Source organism: Haliotis cracherodii, unplaced genomic scaffold (assembly GCF_022045235.1).
Source record: "Haliotis cracherodii isolate W230 unplaced genomic scaffold, xgHalCrac1.p SCAF_18, whole genome shotgun sequence".
Lineage (NCBI taxonomy): Eukaryota > Metazoa > Mollusca > Gastropoda > Lepetellida > Haliotidae > Haliotis > Haliotis cracherodii.
This window is the reverse complement of record NW_027266273.1, coordinates 809824-828307: the sequence shown is the minus strand read 5'-3', so window position 1 is coordinate 828307 and position 18484 is coordinate 809824. Positions and strand designations below refer to the sequence as shown.

General features: G+C 37.6%; 1 protein-coding gene across 8 annotated transcripts in view; it reads right to left on the bottom strand.

Moving 5' to 3' along the window:
• LOC139465641 (uncharacterized) overlaps window positions 1-18484 on the bottom strand; it is a 46346-nt gene that overhangs the window by 12373 nt on the left and 15489 nt on the right. For 2 of the 8 annotated variants that reach the window (XM_071247347.1, XM_071247348.1), the window contains exon 2: window positions 2989-3124. In XM_071247347.1, the coding sequence (XP_071103448.1) occupies window positions 2989-3124 (136 nt within the window). The other 6 variants (XM_071247351.1, XM_071247353.1, XM_071247349.1 and 3 more) reach the window with 4 other exon arrangements.

Below are 18484 nucleotides of genomic sequence, written 5' to 3'. Positions count from 1 at the left end.
TGAAAGCCATCCTGTAGGGGACTTGTATGGGTGAAGGGTAATGTTTAGATGTAATGTTTGAAGTGAAACAAAGTCATGTTACAGATTAATACTACTGTGTTTCCACTGATTCAGTGAGTATGGTTTTACGCCGCTTTTAGCAATATTCCAGCAATATCACGGTGGGTCCACTGATTCAAAGCAGAGACCATATAATAATATAATCTATTATATGGTCTTTGTTCAAAGTAAGAATAATATTTACATGATCGATGCCTTTTAATCACATCAATAAAGAAATGCCATGAAGCATCTGATTTCTTTACAGATACCACCATTTTGATTTGAGTGAGGAGGGTTTTATGTTCTTTTTAGCAACATTTTACTTACATAACCACAGGGACACTAAAAATGGGCTTCACACATTGTATGAATGTGGAAAATGAATTCTCTTGCTATTCAGTGTGACAAACCATGCACTTGCCACTTGGCTACCCAGTCATCAAATAAAGAAAACATCATGATATTCTTAGTTGTTTTTTTCTGATACATGTGTTGAGTGTCATAGGCTAGTTGACTTTCTAAAGGACAGGGTGGTGTCCATAAAAAATAAGATGATGGGAGGTATTTCTATTTATTCCTATTCGTCACTTCGTAACCTACAAGACAAGTTCCCGTCCCGCGCCCAGCATTGCAAAGCAGTTTGGCTCTCAGTGTAGCGCACGCGCAGCCTACCCAAGGAACCAGACTGTAAAGTTTCCCGTGACGGAGGGAGATCACCAAGCGGATCGAGAATCGGGGAACCAACTAGATCGTCCAGGTCAAATGATTATTTTAAGTATGACAACGCAACTTTTAACGTTCCACGCAAGGTAAAAAGAGCTAAAGCAACAAAAACACCATCGTTTTATTTTAAAGGACGTCCGTACGTTTCCTTAATAAGAAAAGAAAGTCCTCATCAAATCACTTTACTGTACATATGCACTATACATCGTATAACAGGAGTTGAATAATTTATAATATGAATAGATACTTGTGTGGCGATTAACATTTTCGAGGGTAAGAAAAAGAAGTAAAAAAAACCCCAAAACATTTCTATTAACTATCTCAGCATATTTTTTTGGACAGTATGTGACACTCAGAGAAGCACTTACAAAAATGAAATCTTTCACCTTTTCGATAATCCTTCCAAACGTTTCCTTCTATGAACTCTATACACAGTTACAGGTATTGCGTATAGTTATCCCGGACTCCTTGGTTTCCTTCCGATTATTATTTCTTTCAAGGAATAAATAATAAAAATACCGACTATCCATGTCCTCCACAATGAACACACAGGTTTTGATACAATCCAAGGCATAACCATCAATTTTGGTTTTGCCTGATCTGACCGACAATACAATATTCAACACCAAGTTGTACACCCATGATCTTCAAGCCAAAGACATATATACGCAGTGCACAATGTCACACGCAGTTAACGAAACGAAAGGAAAGGGGAAAGCCCGATCTAAAATTAGATCCACGTATGAACACGCACATCTTGGAAGCGTCATCAGGATTTTTGTAAGTTTTGTTTTGTTTTGTTTGGTTAGGGTGTGTTTGTTGTTCAACGCCGCACCTAGCAGTCTTCCAGCTGTATGACGGCAGATTATGTAAGTGACATTTTACCCGAGCTGCTCGTAATGTATATATATATATATACTCTGTAGAAATGGTTTGATACGCCGGACGATTTCATTACATTTTAATCTCATTTAGTCATTTAGTCATTTAGACTAATGCTGAGCTGAGCTTTAATTTGCACTTAATGAGCTATGTGTCATAATGAACTAAGATCACGAGAAGCAAAATCGGGAGGACAAACATGTGCCATCAACATACATTTTTGTTGCATTTTTACTATTTACTAAGACAATAAAAGTGTCACGTCACATATGAATATATTTTGTTCGCGTATCCAAATCAAAGTGAATAACGTATCATTTAAAGGAGAACCATATATGCGTGATCATGTAGCAAAAAAACTTCAATTACATTTTAAAGCAAGGCTGCTCAGGAATGCATTGTTTATGCATTAAGTCTTTTATTCGTGTGACGATTCAAGGACGGATACATATATATTTACTGTTTTGTTGAAAATAGTACCACAGACTGGGTTTCACAAATCTTTCATTATGAAACAGTCACCTAATAGACGTCAGCGTAAATACCAGATAGAAATAGGTTTATGTTTGCTAGAACCCTTGCTATTGGTCCATTAGGGCAGTTAAACTCCTTTGGATTGGTTTAGGGAAATGTAGTGACGAATCGTTCAGTTTCGGAAGGACTGCAGCGTCACCTATCGCTACATTCGTGACCAACTCGTGTTATTCCGGGACAAGCCGAATAGGTTACGGAAAGGGGCGAGTGGTGACGAATGCTATCGCTAAAGGCAAGCGACATCTGTAGGATTAGTAAATGGGGAGGTAAACATATCAACTAACACGTTATCCCTGAAATAAAGTTATGTATAAAATGAAATAATATCGTAATACAGGGAACCAAGGTCGAGTATTAAAGCAAAACTCAAGTCACCAAACATCAGAGCTGAAGCGGGGAAAACTATATACACTAAGGCTGCTCATGCATGGCAAAGCCAGAAAGGCTTTGATAATGTCAAATTTAAATAACAGAATAATTAAACAATATAGTCATCAGGAGATGATATATTCCCGGTCCCGTACATTTTTTTCTGATTTCAACCTCAAATGAAGTTTACTTCACATAAAAAATGAAAGACAACTATTTTTATCATATAAGAAAAGAGGTAATCAGATATCATTTGTGGGATATAATGCATCCAGCATTTCAAGTTGGGAGTGTATTTGGAAAGTAAGCTTTTATGAATAAATAATTTACACTAACTCTAATGATTCAATACTGATGCGTAATTAGACCATGACGCAACGAACAGACGAATGAAACTCCGTTAATACAGACCATAAATAGCATTGCCAGTGAAACTACCTGACTATTGGATCATAGGTGTAAGTCTGCACGGCAATGCCCACTTGTTCCGACGTGAAAATAATCAGCCTGCGCGACGAACGAAACTTGTTTGTACCCCAAGCCGCTGTAACTTTCGATGTGACGACAGACACACCTATTTAAAAGTAAAGTCATGGCTCAGTAATACGTATAGATATTAGCATCTGTACCGAAATCTCACTTTAATTTGAAAGAAAAATGAAGTCAATCTTATTTTTACTCCAGAAAACAAGAGTCATCAGAAAGATGACATATCCCCCCGGCGGCTGTCTGTAAAGTAACCACAAGTAAATGTGCAATTCTGTATGTAATGAGTCAAGAGTTAAATGTTCTTGAAGAAGCATACATTGTTTACCCACAAAAGATCCACCATAGTCGCTTCCATATGAAATGGAAAGTAAAATAAGTGCGTTTCTGTGGATTTTTTTATGCTAACAAATCATGACAAATTACGAGAAACAATAAATAAACAAGCGTATAGTCAACGAAGTCATCTATATCCCCCGCCCATTTTAAATACGTTATGGTCCCAAACCAGGTAACTGACCCAACATTTCTCTTAGCCCATGTCAAAAAAGCTGCTATGGAAATTCTAAAATAAACATTTCTAAAACTCAATATAAAATGGCAGTATGTGTTTAATATATAGACATGCAATGTTTGGCAAGGAAATATTTAACAGTTTATTTGTTATACTCCATAAGTGAACCCACCCTATATTAACACTTAAATCCAACTTAAATTGTTGCCATGGAAACGTAAAAAATATAAATGTCTAAAATTCCTAAATAACAAAAGGCACAACTTCAGTATGTGACTGATAGATTTGTCAAGTTTCGATCAAATACACTGAATTGTTTTCGAGTCCTGCCCCGGAAAAGGAAATGATGACGGACGGACGGATAGACGGGCGGACGGACAAACAGACTGGCTAATCGCTATAAAAATATAAAAAAAGATAAAAATGTATGAAACGACTAACACTACTCTAGCTCCTCTGAATAACGAAGAAATAATTTAATGACGCTTGAAAATGACGCTTGTGGTGGTAAGGATGTGCACATTTTGTTAACAAACGTAAACCTGTGCCTGTTTGCCCAAGGAAAGAATATTACTCAAATGGGTTAAAATAGTATTGGGGAAAATCACATGTGTCATCTGTATGTGTTCGACTTCACAATAAAACCGAATATAAGAACTGGGAAGGTTTCTACGCTACAGAAGAGGAGCATCGGTAAAAGCTAGTGAGTTAACTAATACTTGGCTATGTGTAAAGTTATATAGATCTATTTATTAATTCACAACTCAGGTTCAAAAGATTGCTACTGTAATAAAAGTAAAATATACATGGGTTTTACCTAAACTATGAAACTGGGTTATAACCCGTATATGCATGCGCATTTAGAGTGAATAGTGACATAATTTGCAGTTACCATTGTTGTTGCAGTAATGGCGAAACGGTCGGAGAAGTTGCAACTGAAAACCCAGTGGGGATTTCCCACTATACTATTTTCCGCAGAACTGATTTCATAGTTTATGGCCAATTTCAGAAAATTCGAAATATAGCTTAAACAAACATTAGGGCCTTTGAATAAGGTTCATCCTGATAATACATATCACAGACAATCTGATCACCAATTTGTAAGTTTTACTTCAAATCTTATTAAATGACAAGCAAGAATCGGAATCGTGCCAGCCATGTCCGACTGAATATGTCACGTGAATGACGCAAGCTCCCCACAGCGTTATACCCGTTCGGCAGTGTACACGAGTCGAGACAAGGCCGAACGAACAACAGATATGCTACAGAAAATGCAAGCCGGATTGTTGTGAACACTACAAGGAGTATCTTTAAGACACTTTCAAATTTTCGACACACTGTGAATCCAACACAAACATGACAAACAGATTTGCTGATAAAATGAGTCCACCATTTATTAAACACACCAATACTGATGTGTACAATGATTGCTATTGGTTATCTATATAAGTAGGTGTGGGATCTGTTTTTCTTTGCCAATTCTCTGACCTTGGTATATGTGTGTGTGGTGGTGGTGGTGTGTGTGTGTGTGTGTGTGTGTGTGTGTGTGTGTGTGCGTGCGTGCGTGCGTGCGTGTCTGTGTGTGTGTGTGTGTGTGTGTGTGAGAGAGAGAGAGAGAGAAAATAAGTCCCTAACGGCAATCTCCACCCACACCACGACGCCTAATAATAAATGGCCCTTAGAGAAAAGGGTAAAGTTCTTTTTAAAATGATGATTACAATAATTAATACATGTTAGTGTTGGGTAATAGAACGTATACACCCGTGTTTGATGGTGGCTAATCATGTAACAAACAAGAAATTGTTATTAGCTGGTGTTGTATTGTTTTGACCTTACGTTTGCTGTGTTTCGGCCTATGGTAACATTTTGATAACGTTTGTAATTGTTTAGTTGCATCCAGTTTTCAACGATATACTTTCTTTTTCCCGACAGTTTATATATACAGAAGATTTTGAAAAGTCCAAATTGGTTTTGGAACCAGAAATACCGTTTGAGTGGACAAAGCGCGCGAGAAAGAATGTTTGTATTATGCAGCAGTCACCAACAGTCAGGACACAGCGTTCTCTATAAAATAGCTTAGCCAAACAAGTAGTTGATGGTATGATATATTATATCCTCAGATATAAACGACTTGACTCATGAGATCGGCAATCTGAATGATGGTGTTGCGGTTAAGGATATTTTTGTTTCCATTATTTTATTGTATGCTTACGACATCGTTTCAGTTGCCCCAACAGAAAAAAAAAACACTTCGGGAAATGTTGTTTCCAACTGGTGCAATAAAATTGTGCAAATCAGAAAGTAGGGTATTGATCGTTCACATGTAGAGTTCAATATGAAAATGGTTTAGGCAGTCTGCCTCTCATATAATTGAATCTGCATTAAATTGTCCAGAACAAACAATGACTTACTAACAAGCTGTTCCATTGGTCCAAATAGAAAAGGGCATATTTTGCCAATTCGGTACAGCGACATGGCAAGCGATTGAATATTTACGGTATTTTAACTGCAAGTGATTCTACAAAAAAGACAATGAAGCAAAGTTTAATGGTGAGGTGAGGTGAAATGGGGTTTAACGTCACGTTCAAGATTATTGCACTAAAATAGCGACGTGCATTCACGTGTGTGTCTGTGTGTGTGGTTGCCTGTACTTGTTCGGACTTATGCCGATTTATAGTGCTAGCCCACTGAGATTACATGCCGCAGTTTAACATGAATACCCCACTCACACACAGTATACTGACTCCGAGCCGACCAGTCCTTGTTTTAGCCCCTTAATGCCGAGCGCCAGACAGGGTAACAACAAGTACCATCTTTTAACGCCTTTTGGAATCGAACCCCGAACCTTCCGCTCTCCGGGCGGTCGCTCTACCACTAGACCACGGAGGCGGTCCAACGTTTAATGAGATTGGACGAAGAAACCTGGTTTACAGATATGAGGAATGTTAAACACAATGTTAACATCAATAAGCTGAGACCAATAAGAAGGAACAACACCCAGAGCCCAGTCTACATATACAATTGTTAACAGAAACAAGAGACGCAAAGTAACTACGTGGCAGGAATCTACAACTGTACACGGAAACAGATTTTTTAAAACCCAATGGTGCAGGACTAAAGTGCGCTGTTAAAGAGAAATCCAACTACATACATTATAATTGACACTTTTCTAACAGATGGACCGTTGATCCGTAGCCCCTGAAACTGACATATATAGAATAGCTGAATAAACAACGATCGTTGATATAAACATCTAACAGTGCGGTCAGTGTCACTTTATGGTGAGGTTTTGATGCTCAATATTTAACTGTAACAACGCAACATTTTCAAATGTCTGTACAAGTATCACATAATGAATAAACCGGACTGTACAAAATAAGTAAAAAAACACACTTACATATCACGATTTGTTTTGCTTTATTCAGTGTGAAACAGAATCTCCAAAGTGATCTTATTCTCTGAAATACGGATTTATTCCTGAAACGACAGCTATTATTAAACCGAGTCCGGGCCTTCGCATTCATGTTGTACACAGCTGGGATTTCCCACTGTATATCAATAGCGCGGTGGGCATGCCCTATGCATTAGATTTTTGTTGTCACTGGCAAATTATCTTGTCACATCCAAAACACCGAAAATCACTCAAAAGGTTATCAACTAAAGTTGTTATATTAAAAATGGATCTAATATTGATGAATGATTACAAGGAAGATAAATTATCATGTGATGAATGAATTTTCGAATATTATGTTTCTGTCAAGATAAAATAGGCCTAATCACTGTACACACATCGTCGCGTAAGGAAGCTTTGAATCAAGGTGTTTTTCAGAGTCAGTGAGTGAATATTGCTTGACGCGTCATCCCAATTTCACAGAAAGCGGGGATATTTTCATAATCTTAAATGGAAAGATCGACATTTGAAAGCTTTCCACGTGAAATGCTTTAAGATTTTAAGAAGATAATGAGAATTGTACGGAAGCCTTTTAGGGCCATTGGGTTTTTGGGGGTTTTTTTTCGATGCTATCTTGAAATGTTTAGATACTAAGTTGAAATTTCAAGATGCTAGTATCTTGAAATTTCTAGATACTAAGTTGAAATTTCAAGATATAGAAGTTGAAATTTCAAGATACTAAGTTGAAATTTCAAGATATAGAAGTTGAAATTTCAAGATATGGAAGTTGAAATTTCAAGATATAGAAGTTGAAATTTCAAGATATAGAAGTTGAAATTTCAAGATACTAAGTTGAAATTTCAAAGATACTACTTTTTGAAATTTCAAGTTAGTATCTTGAAATTTCAAGATAGTATCGAAAACAGTTTTAAAAAACCAAATGGCCCTAAAAGGCTTCCGTAGAATAGTCAAGCCTATAGTATACTTATTTTACCCAGCGATGTTAACAGCTTGTATTCCAATAGATACATCATGCACGTATCATATTCATAATATTGCAATTTGAATTTGATACAATTTATAGAGGTATGCACGCAGCTGTAACAAGCCACATTAAAGCGTTAATTTACAAATGCCACAATAAACTGTTTATATAATAACACCGTTTACTGGACATACACCAAGTCCAGGGAGACGTAAATCAGTCACCCTTATGTTAATTGAATTCTCCAACTCAAATTATTTGTTGCCATATGGGTTTTGACACGATGTACTAATATGGACGTAAAGGATCGCCACTTGTCACAGAAGGATATATACAAAGTCGTTCCGGGTATACCGACATTTATAGCGGAAGAAGTAAATACAACCCATTACTGAATAATTATAGCTGCAACATATATAATGTTGTAGGACCCTGTTAAACCTGAATTAGGATGGTACATTAAAATACATATACACCATTGTTGCGCTTACTATTTTAGCTGAGTAAGGGAAGATACTCACCCAGTATATATGTACAAAGCAACTCGACAACGCCCACGTGTGGGGAATCCCCATGATGAATTAGGGACCAGTCATTTATTATAGGTTGGGATGGGTCAGAGGGAATCAGGGCAAGGTCACCAAAAATATGACAAGCATTAGGGGAGGGTAATTGTTTTCAGTACATTAGTGAATTAAAAACCGCTTTCCTACTTCCTTGTAACTATACAATTTCATGCTACCGAAGATGCAGTTTAATCAGCAATGGAGTAATACGAGACTAGACATGTTTCTGTACTAGATTAAATACCGTGAACGAATTGTGAAAGTTGCAACATGAATATAACTGTATAAAAGGTTGCCTATCTAATTTCAGTACAGTCACCCTGGCAACCCTGATAAACTTGTCATTCTGGTCCCAAACAGGAAGCGGAATATTACTGGTACAAATATATGGTAGACATAATCTACACGAATATCTTCACATACGTGCCATTACATTAAATTTACAATAATGCGATTACCCAAAGGACAATGTGTGTTTAATCAAAGTTGACTTCTGTAGTATATATCCCTTTATTAATATGTATTCATGTCAACTGACACACATAACTGCTATGTCCTAAGAGAAACAACATCAGTTGAGTGACATTTTATGAACGCCTTGATTGCATTGCAGTAAAGTTGCTATCGGTCAAAGGGGGCCAACTCCTATAGGATGAACAAGGACCTGCACCTTACACTACGTTTACATTCGTCACCCCTATACAGATACTGAACATGGACCAGTCCTATCTGTTGAATTCGGATATCCTGAGAGAAGATCCCATATAATTCTACCCTTATATTTATTTTAGATATTAACAATGTGTTGTGCCACTCATTGTGCTTGTCAAATTCACATTGTTTCTTGTCATTCACAAACATGGGGAAATTAGATGACTCATTTAGTAACATTTTTGGTGTCATGATGTTTATTATTATGTTCAAAAGAAAAATTGTCCACTGAATAAGTTTGTTTTATATAATAAAATCACATGTGCTCACCATGTTGAGGAACAACACAAAAACAAAAAAAGATGACATGAAATAATCATCATTTTACATATTAAACTATTCACTGTAAAATTAGTTTTAAAGAAGAAAATTCGTCCAAAATTATTACAATCCATTGATGGATTTGAGAAGATGTAATCAGCTGATCAGTTGCCTGAGTTGGTGTTTATAGAATATTGCCTGATCAATCCTGCTGATAGTTCTTTTGGGCCCTTGTTTTTCGTTAACAATATTTCACAATATATAAGACAATACAGTAAACTACGCTTATAACGAACTCAAAGGGACTACTAATTTTAGTTCGTTATATCCGTAGTTCGTTATAAGAATATATACAGCATAAGTACATCAAATAGTCGGGACCAAAAAGTAAGTTCGTTATATCCGTCAGTTCGTTATAAGCGTGTTCGTTATAACCGTAGTTTACTGTATTTAATTTCCTCTTAATTGGGTTTATAACATTTGTTTCTAGCGAACAAATAAACGAATAACGTATTTACATACACTAAAAAGATGGGCCTATTTAGTGTTGCGCATTGAGAATGATAGTCACAGCGAGACGAATGCAAATAAAGTTATGGGCCGAGTAATCCAAAACCATTGACAAATATCAAATCACATTACTAATTCTCAAAACGTTACTCCCATCAGCTTTTAATAGTTAACAAAAAACATAACACGAATGCTAACAAGTGGCTGCCTGTCACGGAAAATTCGTGTGAGTTGTCTCCGCTAGATCCTTTTTACCTGTTTATGGTTCAATTGTCTTACTGAGCATATTCGAAAACGTGGCTGGCGGAATCCCGAGTGGTTACTAAACACGGGAAATCTTCAACTACGAGCTCGACTTTTTATGGCGTATTGTTATGGGAGAAAAAGGATTAACCACTGTGTTCGGTTGTTACCGAAAAATCTACACACTCGTGATTAATCTGCCTTAATTAGAACTCGGCAAGGCCTCGTTCTAATCTGCCACAATTAGAACTCGGCAAAGCCTCGTTCTAATCGTGACAAATTAATCACTCGTGTGGAGATTTTTCGGTAACAACCGAATAGATCACAGTGGTTAATCCTCTATATAAATAACGACCACAAGTCGTTTATTTCTTATATGAGATATCAAAATTATGTACAGCCTTTAAGGATGTTGATAAAATGTACAATCTTCGTAAACATTTACCCACATTTTAATAATGATGACTCCCTGAAAAGAATCCGACCTCGGAAATGAAGGACAAGTCCATTTTACGAACAGGTTGGTAAAGTTTGGTCTTTCCCGCATATTCTCACAATCCTCACGTCGATTTTCTGTACCTTTTATCCTAAAACGGATTGTCATATCTCTCCCTATTTTGAATGCGATCGTTCGGCCACTGCGTTTACCTGCGAAGCCCAGATACATCTAGGAGGAACAACCTACAAGACACTGTTGTGTATGTATTATGTTATTTGTCCGACCCGCACATTGGAGGAACATCAAATCTTCAGTACATAACAAAATCGCAGTTGGCTCAATCACTGTTTAATGTAGAACTGGCACTGCCTCACACAGCTGCCCAGGTTACAACAACATAATGACGTCACACCTAAAGTGACGTCACTGCACGTGCGCATTGGCACACTTACAATGTAAACATACCTAACATGCACAACATTTCTCCCCCTTAAAAGAAATTACTTTCTACTTCTCTAACCAATACATTTACAATATTCAGAACACAGTACTATGAGCTATTTTCTAAAGTTATAATTTAACAATGTTACAACTTTCAACCACAAATGATAAACTCATATATATATATATAATATCTGCTACACATTGCTGAATACTTTATTCAATGACTTAATTGTCAAAAATTGTCAGTTTCTACATTGTGTTCTCACAGGGTTAGTCTATCGGGAGGTTTTCTCACTCTTTCTGAACGTCTCACGCTTTGTTTTGCTGGTACATTTGCAATTGTCACCTCACTGTCTTCACACTGGCGTTCATCACATTGCTGTGATGCACTAGGTATTACGATAGGGTCGCCTTTGTTGACCCTGATACTGTCTACAGTCCCTGCACTACAGTCACTTTGAACAATCATGTTCTCGTTACCATTGTTACTAGTTGCATCTCTGCACCTTAATTGATCAATATAACGCTTGACAGTTCTATTGCCGATGTCAACATCATAATGTCTTTCACCACATTTTGTCATCACCTTGCCAGCAGTCCATTTGTCTTCTTTGTTGTACTCACGCACCCACACCTTATCATTGTCATTTAGCTGTCTTGTGTCGCCAGGTTGACACAATGAAGAAGACTGTTTTGTAGCAACAACATCAGCATGATTAGGCTTGATTAAGTCAAGTCTACATCTTAGTTCTCTTCCACGAAAAAGTTTTGCTGGAGTTTCTTGAGTTGTGCAATGGGGACTAGAACGATAGGCTAGCAGAAACCTATCAATCTTCTTCTGTAATGTTGCATCATCCCCTCTAGTTGATTTCATAGCTTGTTTGAAGGACTGAACAGCTCTCTCAGCAAGTCCGTTAGTAGCAGGATGATATGGAGCAGATAAGATGTGTTTTGTTGGATCATTTTGAACATTCTGGCATGTAATACACATTCTTGCAGTACTTTCAATATCAGCATCTACTCCAGGCCACCACACATAACTTCTAGCAACTGATTTCATTTTCACCATTCCAAAATGACCACCATGTAACTCATTTAGAACACCGTTTCTGAGTTTAGAAGGAATCACTACTCTCATTCCCCATACAATGCATCCTAATTGAATTGAAAGCTCATATCTTCTTGAGTGAAATGGTTTCATTATTTTGTTCTCACTGTGATCTTTATCCCAACCGTTCATCACTGCCATGTACACTTGTGAAAGAACAGGATCTCGCCTTGTCTCATTTCTCATATCACCTGCTGTAATAGGCAGATGTTCAAACTGACTTGCATAGAACAATTCTACATCATCACTCACACATTTCGTAGTATCAGGTAGAGGTAAACGAGACAACACTTCAGCATTTGCATTGGCAGAGGAAGATTTGTACTGAATTTTGTAATCATCTGCACTGAGAATCAATGCCCATCTCTGTAGACGAGCAGCAACTAATGATGGTACTGACCGTCCCTCACCAAACAGGGCAGTGAGAGGTCGATGATCTGTCACGAGAGTGAAATGCCTACCATACACATACTGATGAAATCTTTTCACACCAAATATAATTGCTAGGGCTTCTCTGTCAATTTGTGAATATCCCTTTTCAGCCTTGTTCAGTGTTCTTGAAGCAAATGCAATCGGTCGTTCAGTACCATCACTCATCACATGAGACAACACAGCACCCACGCCATAGGAGGATGCATCACATGCCAATGTTATTGGCAACAATGGATCATAATGACACAACACATCGTAACTTGCAATTTTTGCTTTAGACATTTTGAAAGATTTCTCACATTCAATTGACCATAGCCATTTCTTGTCTTTCTGCAACAGTTCGTTTAACGGGTGAACGATTGTAGAAAGGTTCTGGATGAATCTGCCATAGTAGTTGACTCCACCGAGAAAGGAACGTAGTCGTGTCACATTTTCTGGTCTTGGAGCACTGATGATAGCTTTCACCTTATCTTCTGAAGTATGAAGTCCTTCTTTGTCAATAACATGACCGAGATACTTGACTGAGTCTACAAAGAATTTACACTTACTTTGTTTTACTCTCAAGCCAAATTGTTGTAATCTTGACAAAACTGCATCTAAGTTCTGTAAGTGTTCTTCATCATTTGAACCGGTCACTAGAATATCATCTTGATGACATAATACTTTCTGCAAACCTTGAAGAATTTGGTCCATTGTAGCTTGAAAAATTGCAGGAGCTGAAGCAATGCCGAAAGCAAGTCTTGTGTACCTGTAGAGTCCTTTTGGAGTATTGATGGTGAGTAGTTTCTGTGAGTCTTCATCCACCTCCATTTGTTGATAAGCATGGGCAGGATCAATCTTTGAGAATTTCTGACCTCCGGCAAGTTGAGTGAACATGTCTTCAATCTTGTTTTGTGGATACTGGTTCACATTTAAAGCTGGGTTAACAGTAGATTTGAAATCGCCACAAATTCTGACAGATTTGTCTGGTTTGACCACTGGAACTATTGGTGTAGCCCACTCAGAATGTTCTACTTTGATAATCACGCCATTTTTCTCCATTCTTGAAATTTCTTCATTCACTCTATCATGAAGTGCATAAGGAACAGGCCTAGCTTTCATGTATTTAGGAGACATGCCATCTTTCACTTCTAAATGGGCTTTGATTCCATTAATTGTACCCAGTCCATCAGAAAATACATCACAGTATTTCACAAACATTTCACTGAGTTGATCTTCACTTGACATTTTGTGACACGTGTTGACATTATTTCCTAATGATTTCCAGTCAATATTTACGTATGGTAACCACGCCCTTCCCAGTAACGGAGGACCTTTTCCCTGCACGACATGTAGTGGTAACTGGTTGACTCTTTCACCATCAAGAACGTCAACATGTATGATACCAAGATTTGTGACAAGCTCACCTGTGTATGTTCTCATTGGGATTGGCGATTCTTGTAAGCTGCATTCTGAAAAGTTCTGTCTGTAAACGCCTTCAGTAATGATAGAACTTCTTGAGCCAGTATCTAACTCCATCTTAAGATCACGTCCATTTACATTCACTGTCACCCATATGACATCTGCAGCACCGTGAATAGCGAGCAAATGATTTAGACAGTCACCTAAATCATCTAGAATGTCATCTTCATATTCATGGGTTGAACAAAGTTCTTCATTGATAGCATTTACACGAAAATTTGACGCCTACCGTTTCTGTTTACATTGCTGGAGCTAGCACTTCCTGTTTGACAAAACCCGGATGTTGAACTTTGACCTGACCTTTGACTCCATTTCTTCGCTTTGCATACCTCCTGAATATGGCCTTTCTTTTGACAGAATGAGCAAACTGTATCTTTGAAATTACAAGTATCAGCTAAATGCGAAGGCTTTCCACATCTATAACAATAACGTTCATACCTTGCATTAGATCTTCTGTTGTTGAAAGAAAACACCTCTGACTGTGATTGTTCCTTCGGTAATCCGTTGCGGCACAATTCTTCTGAATCTTTCGCAGCTAATTCCATTGAATTTGCAATTGAAACTGCACGTTCTAGTGTCAATTCTAATTCTGCAAGCAATTTCCTTTGAACATTTACACTTTTCAGTCCAAGAACTAATTGATCTCTTAAACGTTCATTCAGTGTAGCGCCGAAGTCACAAAATCTAGCCAGTCCTTTCAAAACAACAACATATTGTGAAACAGTTTCGTTTTCGTTCTGCATTCTCTTGTGAAATCTGTATCTTTCAGCAATAACACTTGGTCTAGGCATAAAATGATCACGTAAAACAGTGAATAATTACGTACGTGTACGAGGCAAATCAGGAGAAACCAACGATTTGAGAACATTGTAAGTTTTTGCACCAATCATGGAAAGAAACCCGGAAACTCTTCGTTCATTTGGAATGTCATTAGCATCGAAATATAAACTCACTCTTTCAGAATATGACATCCAATCTTCTAAATTTTCATCGAACTGTCCAACATCTCCAATGACGCCTGCCATTATGTTTTCGAAAAGCACTGACTGTATTCACGTATAGAAAGTTTTATCCTCGTCGCCACTGTTGTGTATGTATTATGTTATTTGTCCGACCCGCACATTGGAGGAACATCAAATCTTCAGTACATAACAAAATCGCAGTTGGCTCAATCACTGTTTAATGTAGAACTGGCACTGCCTCACACAGCTGCCCAGGTTACAACATAATGACGTCACACCTAAAGTGACGTCACTGCACGTGCGCATTGGCACACTTACAATGTAAACATACCTAACATGCACAACAGACACATCCCTCTAAAACATAACGTCGTCCAATATATGACGTCATCAAGTTGAGAGCTCATATATATTCATATCTCCAGAAATGAAGTCTGATAAAGCAACGTTTTATCGTGAAATAAACCACGATTCGTTCTGCATTGTTCTTTGCAATTTATCGCGTAGCTATCTTATATATGTCAATAAACACTGTCGCCGAGGCCAGTAAAGTGATATAATATGATATTTTTTTCTTCTTCTTCTTCTTCTTCTTCTATAATGAGGGCACGTTCACAGTAAAAGACTTATCTCCTACTCGGCATAACTTGTGATATTAATAGCCTTTACTACATACCGGATGTGATGTCAGCAATTGCAACGTATTACTCGCGTCATAAAGAGTAATTTGTTTAATTACTTCAAAACGAGTTGTGAATTGGTTCATTTAAGTATATTCTTTTGTACAATGTAAGCGAGTGTGCCGTTTCTTTTGATAAATGTATAATTTAGATGATGTTGTTCAGCACATTAACACGTGTGATAGGAAGTTTTACAGAGGAAGGTGTACGATTGAAAACTACACAGCCTCATGCGATTTAGAATTGTACTCTTTTGGTTGAGTCTACGAACAATTTGCGTGACATGTATAAGGAAGACACTTTGAATATTAATAGTGTATTGTCTTTGACACTATCGAACACAATTTACAGAACCATAACAAACATTTACACCTATTTGACACGTTTACAAACTAGAGGCGAGGTGGTGAGGCGAGGTGGAGAGGTGAAATGGGTTTAACGTCGCGTCCAGGATTATTGCACTTATATAGCGACGTGCGTGCACGTGTGTGTGGCTGCTTGTACTAGTCCAGTCTGATGAAGATATATAGTGCTATCTCACCGAGATACCATGTCGCAGTTTAACATAAATACTCCACTCAGACACAGTATACTGACTCCGAGCCGACCAGTCCTTGTTCTAGCCTCTTAATGCCGAGCACCAGACAGGGTAACAACAAGTACCATCTTTTAACATCTTTTGGTATGACGCGGCCGGTTATCGAACCCCGGACCGTCCGCTCTCAGGGTGGACGCTCTACTACAAGACCACGAAGGTGGTCTTCTAACCAGAACAATTGAATCATTACTTGTGTTAGTTACGTGTCACATATGCCAAACTAACTCAAGGCACTGATCGTCCCAATGCACTGAATGTCTGACAATGTCGTGGATGTAAGTATCTGTTTATCAGATCAGAATGTTTAAGCCTTATGCTTGCCTATTCACCTCAATAATCAAAGTTCACATACTAAAGAAACCCATCTGATACAGATTCAACAGGAGAAACAGAAGCAAAACATTTTGGGTGTACATTTTCAACCAGTTATGATATTATATTCTCATATTCAAAACAGTTTTTGTTTGTGACAGCCTGGAATATTTGCAAATTTCGCTGACTTTCTTACCACTCTCACCATGGTATGTATCCCCGATGGTTGAGTAGGGATAGGTAACAAACCAAAATCTGTAATTTTGATCATCGTTTTTGTTGTTATAGTTCTTTTTCATATTCAAAACAGTTTTTGTTTGTGACAGCCTGGAATATTTGCAAATTTCGCTGACTTTCTTACCACTCTCACCATGGTATGTATCCCCGATGGTTGAGTAGGGATAGGTAACAAACCAAAATCTGTAATTTTCATCATCGTTTTTGTTGTTATAGTTCTTTTTCTTTGGCTTTAGTAGCCCTCGGAAGTCTAGTTGAAAGTAGACACATAGTGTAGTATTATATGGCAGTGTAATATATTGTTGGACAGTCATTGTAACTATATTACATTGTTTCTGTTGAGATTCGGTAGAAGCTCATTGTATTGTATTTGGGCAATGGTTTGTTATCAGGAATGTAGTACTGCGTAATGTAAGCAGTGGTGAGGAAGTACTATATTTAGATGCAAGTGTGATGTGTAAACTTCCGGAATACTGTGGAATGAGATAGAGCGTTACAAAAACATGTGGAATATTCAGTGATGCGATGTGATAGCACAATGTGGACATTTCCAGAAGATAGTTTGACTGCATACAAGGGGACAAGTGCGTGTTTCTTGCATCTCTCGCACATTACATTACATACAGACCAGCTTTCTTGTGAAGATCACTAATCATCCCTTGCCTCTCGGAAGCTTGACCACTGTCACCTCTGGGTGAATATACTATTAACACTGACTTTTCCTTTCACGACAGTATTTTTATTTTTAATACTGACCACTGCCATCATATCACATACTGTCATTGAATATTGTACTACCACTCTATTGTGCACTGCCATTGTAAATGCTGTGCAGTAATTTTTATAGAATTGTAAACCTAGTTAATTGTATACCATTTGTTGTTTGTTTGTTGGTTTCACAGTGAGTTCTTTTACACTGATATGTTTCATCAGAAATGGTATTCAGATATTTACGAAAGTACAAGATATGATACTTATCGCCAGTTCAAGTCATTGCTTGAACCGGAATCTTATTTATCAAACTGGCTTTGTACATACATCATCCGTTTTTGTTACAAAGTGAATTGTTACCTTGACTTGTATCTTATAAAATATGTTACGTAACTGCGTTGTATATGGGCCTGTGGCCTTTCATGCAATAAAGAATTGAATAGAATTGAATACAGATTTCTTGTTTGACATATTGTTTCATTTTTGGGAATCGATATGTAACACTAGTAAATTCAAGTCTGTTTGATCACAAGCCATTGTCCTTTCAAAAGTGATCCTCTAACGGTGAATTGAAATCCCAGATGCAAACAACAGTAATGAATGCCTTCATCCCACTCCTCATTTTCAAAGCAGTAAATCCTGATTATATTGTTAAGAGTGATGAGTGATGTCCAAACTCGAACCTTGATCAGACTTGAACCTCTTTTGGTAAAGCAACCATTGTACAACACTTCATCAAGGCTTTAATGATAACCAGTGTTTTAGTTTTCCTCAATGGAATGGCTACTGGGAATCGCATCTAGTTGACAACAAATATAGATTACCAGTCTTGTTTAAATAAGGGACCAATATTAATGACCTGACTGAAGAGCTCCTCAAATGG